Source organism: Pelobates fuscus, chromosome 5 (assembly GCF_036172605.1).
Source record: "Pelobates fuscus isolate aPelFus1 chromosome 5, aPelFus1.pri, whole genome shotgun sequence".
NCBI lineage: Eukaryota > Metazoa > Chordata > Amphibia > Anura > Pelobatidae > Pelobates > Pelobates fuscus.
The window spans coordinates 39217007-39228528 of NC_086321.1; the positions used below are offsets into that span (position 1 = coordinate 39217007).

The following is an 11522-nucleotide window of genomic DNA, read 5'->3' on the forward strand; positions in this document are numbered from 1 at the left end:
ATATCAAAGCTGAATATTTTTGGAAGTAGTTTTTAGTTATAGCTATTTTAGGGGGATATCTGTGTGTGCAGGTGACTATTACTGTGCATAATTATTAGGCAACTTAACAAAAAACAAATATATACCCATTTCAATTATTTATTTTTACCTGTGAAACCAATATAACATCTCAACATTCACAAATATACATTTCTGACATACAAAAACAAATCAGTGACCAATATAGCCACATTTCTTTGCAAGGACACTCAAAAGCCTGCCATCCATGGATTCTGTCAGTGTTTTGATCTGTTCACCATCAACATTGCGTGCAGAAGCAACCACAGCCTCCCAGACACTGTTCAGAGAGGTGTACTGTTTTCTCTCCTTGTAAATCTCACATTTGATGATGGACCACAGGTTCTCAATGGGGTTCAGATCAGGTGAACAAGGAGGCCATGTCATTAGATTTTCTTCTTTTATACCCTTTCTTGCCAGCCACGCTGTGGAGTACTTGGACGCGTGTGATGGAGCATTGTCCTGCATGAAAATCATGTTTTTCTTGAAGGATGCAGACTTCTTCCTGTACCACTGCTTGAAGAAGGTGTCTTCCAGAAACTGGCAGTAGGACTGGGAGTTGAGCTTGACTCCATCCTCAACCCAAAAAGGCCCCACAAGCTCATCTTTGATGATACCAGCCCAAACCAGTACTCCACCTCCACCTTGCTGGCGTCTGAGTCGGACTGGAGCTCTCTGCCCTTTACCAATCCATCCATCTGGCCCATCAAGACTCACTCTCATTTCATCAGTCCATAAAACCTTAGAACAATCAGTCTTGAGATATTTCTTGGCCCAGTCTTGACGTCTCAGCTTGTGTGTCTTGTTCAGTGGTGGTCGTCTTTCAGCCTTTCTTACCTTGGCCATGTCTCTGAGTATTGCACACCTTGTGCTTTTGGGCACTCCAGTGATGTTGCAGCTCTGAAATATGGCCAAACTGGTGGCAAGTGGCATCTTGGCAGCTGCACGCTTGACTTTTCTCAGTTCATGCGCAGTTATTTTGCGCCTTGGTTTCTCCACACGCTTCTTGCGACCCTGTTGACTATTTTGAATGAAACGCTTGATTGTTCGATGATCACGCTTCAGAAGCTTTGCAATTTTAAGAGTGCTGCATCCCTCTGCAAGATATCTCACTATTTTTGACTTTTCTGAGCCTGTCAAGTCCTTCTTTTGACCCATTTTGCCAAAGGAAAGGAAGTTGCCTAATAATTATGCACACCTGATATAGGGTGTTGATGTCATTAGACCACACCCCTTCTCATTACAGAGATGCACATCACCTAATATGCTTAATTGGTAGTAGGCTTTCGAGCCTATACAGCTTGGAGTAAGACAACATGCATAAAGAGGATGATGTGGTAAAAATACTCATTTGCCTAATAATTCTGCACTCCCTGTATATAATACACACACACACACAGGGGGTAAAGGGATTGGTCTCACTCATATAATACGATATACATATATATTCCCTATCATTAGTAAGGTTTAGCTATATAGAGCACAACTAATATATTGTGATATAATTCTCTATCATTACTAAGATCTAGCTATATTGAGCACATTTAATATATTGTAACACAAACAGTCTTAGTAATAATAACGTTGTAAATAATCAATTTTTTTCCCATGCACAATTTCTAAATAGAAACGGCAGTTGTCCACGAAATAATATTTTTTATTTTTTTTAGTTATACTACATTTTTTCCGGAGAGCACTATGGGCTCTAACGGATTTACTGGAACATTTTTCCGATGGTATGATTTCCCTGGGTGTGCTAAACCCTTAGTGGTCTGGCCACTCCGAAATTTATATTTGATATGTTGTATGTGTGTTTTTCAGAGTGAAAAAGTTGGTCAGTCAAATTTGGAATAGTATATAAGTTAAAGTTTATGTGCTCTAATGTGCAGGGGTTAAATATGACCAATAAGAGAAATAGGTTGTATCATTCAATAATGCAAGAGAAAATTCAAGTTGCATTTATCCAAGAATCCCACTGGCTTAGGGATTCCCAACAAAAGTGGGGAGGGGCTCAATATGCTATGATTTTTCACGCCTCGCTAGTAGTCAGGAAAAAAAGAGGTGTTGCTATTATATTTAGAAATGATCTTAAATTGGATATCGTTCATTGTGAATTGGACAAGGAGGCCAGATATATCAGTTTAGTTTGTAGCATTGATAATAAGCTCTATACCTTGGTTACGTACATGTCTTATAAGGTGTTTTCACCTTGCTATTATGTTTCTATATTGTTTATTCATAACATGCTAATTGAACCTAAGACTTCATGTATATACTCAATGTTATCTGCATTTCGTTATATATATATATATATATATTTATTTTTTTTATTCATCTTCGTTGAGACATCCGGTTCGATAAGAGTAGGAAAATAAGAATTTTTAATAGATCCATGGAGAGATACATGTAAAAGTCTATATTACTATATGGTTGAGAACGAGAGTAACTCAGGGGCAGTTTGCTAATACGACTGTAGAGAGATGACTTAAACTGTCTAGGAGATAAGATATTGGTTCTCTCCTAATTACTTAATTACATATATCAGTGTAGATTTAGATATATTTTATTTTAGGGTTTATTATTTCTCTGAAAGTGTGATTGTCAGTATACATGGCATGTATACGGTGCGGATGGTGTGTTATTTGTTGTTATATTTTGTTAATATGTATCTGTAAAATTCACGCATATCAGGCTAAATTGATCGCTGACTGTATATTCAAAGTTACTGTTAATTGGATTGAATTTTTTATATATGTTTATTAAGATAATTGAACGATATGCGTAGGAAAACAACATTTTTCAATAAAGATTATAAAAAAATAAAAATAAATCCCTATAAGGGTATAAAATACCTATATAAAACCCAAGTGTGCTGCATGCACAAAACAATATGTATAGTATAGCCTGAGAAGAGCAAGACGTCCGAGGAGCTCAGGATATCAGTTACACGGCAGGTAGCATTCAGAACATGTAACCTGTTAAGGACAGTAGGTGGAAAGACAGTCAGAGATGGGTAATAGCCAGTGGGGTTCTGTGTATAAGACCCATCAGATAGAGTAGTGGGAGTAGACGTGCATCTAGTTAAATGGAGGTATAACCCCACAATAAAACCAATAGAAGCCAAACCCCACTCCAAAACCAACCGTGCTAATAACCCTCCATAGCTAGGAGGCTATCCAAAGAAATGGCTAGAGCTATCCAACCTAATCACCTAGGCTATCTGCTGCTTCATGGCAGCTAGAAGATTCTATGTAGCTTGCCCTGCGTGTTTAACATAAAGAGCTGCAGCTTACACAAATGGATAGAAAAGTGAACTAAAAGAATAAGTGCATCGGCACACTAAGTAGCCCGACGCGTGTTTCTGCAGTAAATACTGCCTTTGTCAAGAGCCATTATTAAAGGACCACTATAGTCACCCAGACCATTTCAGCTCAATGAAGTGGTCTGGGTGACAGGTCCCTCAGGTTTTAATCCTTCAGATGTAAACATAGCAGCTTCAGAGAAACTGCTATGTTGACATTGCAGGGTTAATCCAGCCTCTAGTGGCTGTCTTCCTGACAGCCGCTAGAGGTGATGCTGCGACGGTCAAAATCGCATTGAGCATGCAGAACGTCCATAGGAAAGCGTTGAGAAATGCTTTCCTATGGGCGTTTTTAATGCGCGGGGGTCTCTGGCCGTGCATGCGCATTCGGCTCCACTCGGGAGCTGACGTCGGAGGGGGAGGAGATGTCACCAGTGCCGAGGGAGCCCGGCGGGAGGGGGCCCTGAGAGTGGGGGGGGGAGCTAAGGATTGTATAGTGTCAGGAAAATGAGTTTGTTTTCCTGACACTATAGTGATCCTTTAATATTCTCAGGACTAGATGCTTTGTTGCATCTCTGGGGAATGTTCTGTAGGTGTCATGATCTTGTGCAGGTCAGGGATGAGACTGAAACTGGGGTTAACTTCAGGGTCTCTATTTTCTATCTTAGACATTATAGTAAGAACAGGATATCCTATAATAGAAATTATAAGAATGGGAGAGAGAGAAAACCGAACCGAATAACAGATTACAGGTGAGAATAACTAGGCTATGAAGTAAAGGGTTTAGACAATAAGCACAAAGTGGAAATAAGGTAAACATATAAATGAAGTTATAGGTAGGAGATTGTATAGGTACAATCTTGAGGGAAAACAGGATTTAGGCAATACCCCCCAGAACAGGATATAAAGAAACTGGGAAACCTATAAAAGAGAAAGATAAAGCAAGAGAATGAAAACCTATTGATGAGATAATCAGTTACAGGAAAACATAACAACTAAACAGAACTAGACAGAATTAAAACAATTATATGTTATAGGTCTTTAGTTGTTCAGTCTCTTTGGATTATAGCTTGTACTGCAGTAACAGGTCTTTTACGATTGATACCAATATTATCTGGAATGTTTGTAAATCCAATGTAGGAGTAACGCAGGTAGCCACAAAGTAATACTAAATTAAAGTCCAGTATAGAATTAAGCCAGTTGGGTGTCAAGCAGGAATGTAGGGTTGTTCAGGCTGCAATGGTGCAGGTTTGTAGATAAAGCAGGTAAGTAGAGTTGTTCAGCCAAGTCAGGAGCAGGTTGGTGAGTAACGCAGGTTTTTAAGCCAATATGGTAAGTCCACAGGTTATAACACAGGAGCCAGGATTTGAAGTCTTTCAGGCAATCATCAACTTCAATGTCAAGGCAAGGAGTTGAGTTGGGTGTTACATTTTGTAGGAACCTAATAAGTCCAGGCAGGTGAGGATGATAAGGTGAGTTTCCAGAACTAGAGGCAAGGAAGCCACGAGTGGTAAAACATAACTAGCGCAGGAACTTTGTTTTAAAGAAACAGAATTAACGGAACAAAAAGTCTTGCTTGTCAGGATAGGATCCTGACAGTAGGCGATGGAGATATTTCAGTATCATTTGTGTGGGGTGTCACAGGGGTACCAGGAGTGTCTATGCCATTTTCAGGTGGAAGTATCACAGGGGTTAAACATTTATCTGCATCATAAGGGGGTCTTACGTCGTTGCCTAGACATCGCAGAACGTAATACACCTCTCAATGTATTTATGGCACATTTTACGGTTCTAGCACGACGCTTAGCTATACGTCTCTGTCTTTCCCATTTCTTGGTTCGGGTTAATAATCCCAGACCAACCATGACTAGGCACGGGGAGTTCAGTAAATTTAGTCCTGAGCGAAAGGCATCTGTAGCACGGTCAAGTCTTTCTAAACGGTCTAAAAAAGTGGTTTGTCTAATCTCATCATCAGTCAAAATAGTAATTTTACAAATCTCACTAATCACAGAGTCAATAAATGCTCTTAAAGCTATCCAAAAAGCAAGTTCCCTAAGAAACCACGGTAATAAATTACAACCGTTGTCATGGGGTAATCTAATGTTTGATGCAACACCATTTATGCTCAATTTACTGTGAAGGCCATCATGGGATAACAATGCATGCCCAATTCTAAATGGTCGACTAGCGGCGTAAAGTTTTAGACTAAGAGGCCTGCTGCGCTGTAAAAGAGCAGTGTCCTTCAATATTTTGCATATTTCCTTGTTTGTATGTTGTACAACATCCTTGAATTCAAGCCATAATGGAGCGATACGCAAGAACCACATTATACATTTTTTAGCATCAAGTGGTGATGTGGTCTCTGTATATATGTGTGTGCTTTTGCTGTAAGCCTGTGTTATGGCCTGTAAAACAGATCTACTTTCCTTAGGCGGCGGTGGTGTTGGCACATTTACAGAGGTAATTCTGGATGTCAATGATGTAGTCCCTATATATATGTTGTTATTATTGCAGATGGTTTGTGCTATGACCTGTAAAACAGGTCTACTTTTATTAGGGATCGGTTGTATAGGTACATTTACTGGGGTAATGGAATGTTTCACAGATACATTTGGTGCTACAGTGAAATGTCGACCCCCTGACACATTGACTGGTGATATGACTGCTGGCTTACCCCGAGACATGTGTTTTGTTGTAGTTAATGACTGTATTTGTAGAGGCTCCTTTCCTACACATGTCGCACTAAATGGGCACTGCCTTAAAACCCCTGCGGTATATGTTGACATGTGTCCGTCTTTACGCGTGACTGGAATATCTTTTGTAGAGCAGTTCCGAGTTATAGACAACTTTGATGCTGTATACAAAAATAAATGAATATTTTAATATACTGATATACATACAGGTAATAAAACCAGTCACGTAAGTATGCATACTATATTTATGTACTAAATAAATATGCAAATAAACAAACAACTCATACTTATACTCACCCTGTTTTAATTTATGCGAGTTGCAGTCCCTGCATTCTCCGGAATTCGCGCTGTATGTCTTACTACGGTGATCCGCTATTGGTAAGCTACTAATGCCTCTACATGCATTAGAAACTACTGGGGTTTTTGTTCTTTTTACGGATGTTTCTAAAATTAATAGAAATATTATTATCACAGGCATAAAACCGGGTATGATACAACTGAATATAACATTATATAAACACACACCTGCTTTTAATGGTCTACGTGGATGTATGTTGGGGGGTCTTTCAGCCAATACCCCAGTATTAAAAGGATCTAAATAAATAAAGTAATACAATGAGCCTTAGTTTATTTTATGCATAAACGACTACAACATAAACGTGTAGAATTTTTAAACAACACTTATTAACAAAGAAAATTTACAACCTTGCGAGGTGACCGTGAGCCTTCTGTAAAACCTGTTTTCATTTGTTGTCAGACTGATTTGTGCCTGAAACATGATAAAGTATTTGAGCGCTTATGACGTGAACTCTGTCAGCATTTTACAATTAATGACACCAATCGGTTGTTTGACAAAACAGCCACAGTGAAATGTTGATGCTGTAGCATCACAGCTTATTTAAAAAATTGTTATGCTATAACATGCACGGATAAGCTCAGCATAACACATATATACAACAACATACACGGATAAGCACAGCAAAACACATATATACAACAACATACACGGATAAGCACAGCAAAACACATATATACAACAACATACACAGATAAGCACAGCAAAACACATATATACAACAACATACACGGATAAGCACAGCAAAACACATATATACAACAACATACACGGATAAGCACAGCAAAACACATATATACAACAACATACACGGATAAGCACAGCAAAACACATATATACAACAACATACACGGATAAGCACAGCAAAACACATATATACAACAACATACACGGATAAGCACAGCAAAACACATATATACAACAACATACACAGATAAGCACAGCAAAACACATATATACAACAACATACACGGATAAGCACAGCAAAACACATATATACAACAACATACACGGATAAGCTCAGCATAACACATATATACAACAACATACACGGATAAGCACAGAAAAACACATATATACAACAACATACACGGATAAGCACAGCAAAACACATATATACAACAACATACACGGATAAGCTCAGCAAAACACATATATACAACAACATACACGGATAAGCTCAGCAAAACACATATATACAACAACATACACGGATAAGCACAGCAAAACACATATATACAACAACATACACGGATAAGCTCAGCAAAACACATATATACAACAACATACACGGATAAGCTCAGCAAAACACATATATACAACACCATACACGGATAAGCACAGCAAAACACATATATACAACAACATACACGGATAAGCTCAGCAAAACACATATATATACAACAACATACACGGATAAGCTCAGCATAACACATATATACAACAACATACACGGATAAGCTCAGCATAACACATATATACTAATACATACACGGATAAGCACAGCAAAACACATATATACAACAACATACACGGATAAGCTCAGCAAAACACATATATACAACAACATACACGGATAAGCACAGAAAAACACATATATACAACAACATACACGGATAAGCACAGCAAAACACATATATACAACAACATACACGGATAAGCTCAGCAAAACACATATATACAACACCATACACGGATAAGCACAGCAAAACACATATATACAACAACATACACGGATAAGCTCAGCATAACACATATATACAACAACATACACGGATAAGCTCAGCATAACACATATATACTAATACATACACGGATAAGCTCAGCATAACACATATATACTAATACATACACGGATAAGCTCAGCATAACACATATATACAACAACATACACGGATAAGCTCAGCAAAACACATATATGCAACAATATACACGGATAAGAGCTGCAAATGCCTAGAGCTAGGTAAGGATTTTGCATACATTAAAAACATTACTAGCTATGGTCAGTCCGTAACTTTTAGAACACACAGACACGGAAGCAAACAGTGCAGACTCTATATAATAGACCCTTACGTTGTTAAAAATAAACACAAAAACATATGGTAGACAGTCTATACTACAGACCCTTACAGTTATAAATAAAACAACCCCGTAGACGTTCATATTTTAAAAAAAGATGTGATTTTAAATATAAAAGAATGAAGATTTAGAATTACTTACCATATCTGTGTCTTGGGTATTCATTATGAAGTTGTAATCAGGAGCTGTCTTGTGAGACAGGGCTTTTTATACTTGTGTGTGTTTGTGTGGTGGGTTCAGACAGATGCATGAATGTTATTGTGTGATGTGGTCAGACAGGTGCATGAGGGTCACTGTGTGATGTGGTCAGACAGCTGCATGAGGGTCATGAGTAATAAATATATCCATACTAATTGCATAGACAAAACCGATTTTATTGAGAGCAAAAAAAAAATCCTAACATAACAATGACAATAACACACCGTATATCTCTGCACATGCATGCTATGAACATGTATATTTTTTTATTAACCCACGCATATATTGCCACACACAACGGGACACTAAGCGGTCATTTTGTTTTAATTCGCTTCTGAAATGGCTTAAAAGCTTTTTAAAAGCAACCCCTTTGCACCATATGACAAATTTACAAAATACAGAATTTCCCACACACTGTGGACAGAGTACGTTGTAACTGAACATTTTGAAAGTATATCTGTTTAGCATTTCTCTTTTTTTTTTTTTTTTTTTTTTTTTAAATCAGTATCTCTTTAGGGGATATTTCACTTGTCGGTGCTAGTCCGTAAGAATCAAAAATATATCCCTGTCTCTTATCATCAATATAAACAGCCAACCAGTGCTCCCCGGATAATGTATGTGGATCTGTATTTATAATGAATGCCGCTGGTACAATGTGTATTTATAATGAATATACCTCTGGAATATGGGTCGGTACGTAAAATAAGCGTTATTTCTAAGGTGGTCGTGGGTAGGTTTTAGAGAAAATCATAAAGTCTTTGATTCATTTCAATAATGTTTTCAAACAGTCCATAGCCGGGAAAATTTACAGTGCGTTCCAGGGCCCTCGAATAGCGTATTTCAGCCCTAAGGTTACCGCTACGTATGAGTGAACAATGGCTACTGCATTCCTGATCAGGCGATCGATCAAAGGCGAATAAGGTACACATGATGTCTGCACATATACACATACACGGACATACACACATGCAGATACGTATACATATTTAAGAACACCAGATAAGGTGCTATCTGCTAAACAGCACCCTCATTTGGCATCTTTAAATATGGATATCTCACATAAGGGCAGCAATTCAGAGAATGATCTACTAAACAGCTAAAGGATTAAAAAACAAAGCCCTTTTCTTATTTTTAGTTGTTTAGTAGATAAATCCCTTATTTGTTATCCTTATGTGGGATTGCAATATTTAAGGACAGGAAATAAGGGAGCTATCTACTAAACACATACACAGAGATACACATAAACACAATCACTAACCCACACACATACAATCACAGACACACATTCACATACACACACAAACATTACATACATACACACATTTAATAATTAAGAGGTCCACCCAGCCTCCCTACCTTGCTCTAGAAGGGCTGGAGTGGATCCTCAGTCCCTGGTGGTCAGTGGTTGCTGCTGGGATCTCTGTGCTCTTTCTGCACAGGTCCATCGCACGCCCTGTAATGACGCCGAGGCCGCGATGACATCATATCCTGGCTTCCGGCTCACTGCAGGGCAAAGACCGTCAGACACAGTCAGATGCACACAGTCCCACACACACTCACATAGTCACTCACATACAGTTACAGGCAGACAGTCAAACACGCAGGCAATCACACAGGCAGACAGTCACACATACACACACAGATTCACAGACAGTCACACACAATCACAGGCAGTCACACAATCACAGGCAGACAGTCACACACACACAGTCACAGACAGTCACTCCCACACACACCCACAATCACAGGCAGTCACACACACAGTCACAGACAGTCACACATACACACAACACAATCACAGTCACACACACACAATCAGAGGCAGACAGTCACACACACACACAATCAGTCAGACAGTCACAAACACAGTCAGAGACAGTCACTCACACACACACCCACAATCACAGGCAGACAGTCACACACACACACACACACAGGCAGTCTCACACACACAGTCACACAGACAATCACAGGCAGACAATCACACACACAGTCACACAGACAATCACAAGCAGACAATCACAGGCAGTCACACGCACAGGCAGACAATCACACACCCAGAGTCACACAGACCATCACAAGCAGACAATCACAGGCAGTCACACACACAGGCAGACAATCACACACACAGTCACACAGACAATCACAGGCAGAGAATAACATACACAGAGTCAGGCAGACAATCACAGGCAGACAATCACACACGCAGTCAGGCAGACAATCACACACACAGTCACACAGACAATCACAGGCAGACAATCACAGGCAGTCACACACACAGGCAGACAATCACACACACAGAGTCACACAATCACACAGACAATCACAGACACAGTCACACAGACAATCACAGGCAGACAATCACAGACACAGTCACACAGACAATCACAGGCAGACAATCACACACACAGTCACACAGACAATCACAGGCAGAGTATCACACACACAGAGTCACACAGACAATCACAGGCAGACAATCACACACACAGAGTCAGGCAGACAATCACAGGCAGACAATCACACACACAGAGTCAGGCAGACAATCACAGGCAGAGTATCACACACACAGTCACACAGACAATCACAGGCAGAGTATCACACACACAGTCACACAGACAATCACAGGCAGATTATCACACACACAGAGTCACACAGACAATCACAGGCAGAGTATCACACACACAGAGTCACACAGACAATCACAGGCAGAGTATCACACACACAGAGTCACACAGACAACCACAGGCAGAGTATCACACACACAGAGTCACACAGACAATCACAGGCAGACAATCACACACACAGTCACACAAACAATCACAGGCAGAGTATCACACAC

At 39.4% G+C, this 11522-nt stretch overlaps 1 protein-coding gene across 3 annotated transcripts; it reads right to left on the reverse strand.

The window, feature by feature from the left end:
• Positions 1-3276: 3276 nt before the first annotated feature.
• On the reverse strand, positions 3277-8728 carry LOC134612416 (uncharacterized). 3 transcript variants are annotated; one of them, XM_063456769.1, is made up of 6 exons: positions 8627-8728; positions 6754-6820; positions 6577-6645; positions 6349-6495; positions 6033-6212; positions 3277-4279 (listed from the first exon to the last, which is right to left on the reverse strand). In XM_063456769.1, the coding sequence occupies exons 1-6, from the start codon at positions 8648-8650 to the stop codon at positions 4236-4238; spliced, it is 531 nt and encodes a 176-aa protein (XP_063312839.1). In that variant the 5' UTR covers positions 8651-8728; the 3' UTR covers positions 3277-4235. The 3 variants fall into 3 exon arrangements, with proteins under 3 accessions (XP_063312839.1, XP_063312838.1, XP_063312836.1); XM_063456768.1 differs by lacking the exon at positions 3277-4279 and having other exon boundaries at positions 4412-6212; positions 6757-6820; XM_063456766.1 differs by lacking the exon at positions 3277-4279 and having other exon boundaries at positions 4412-6212.
• Between the last annotated feature and the right edge of the window lie 2794 nt (positions 8729-11522).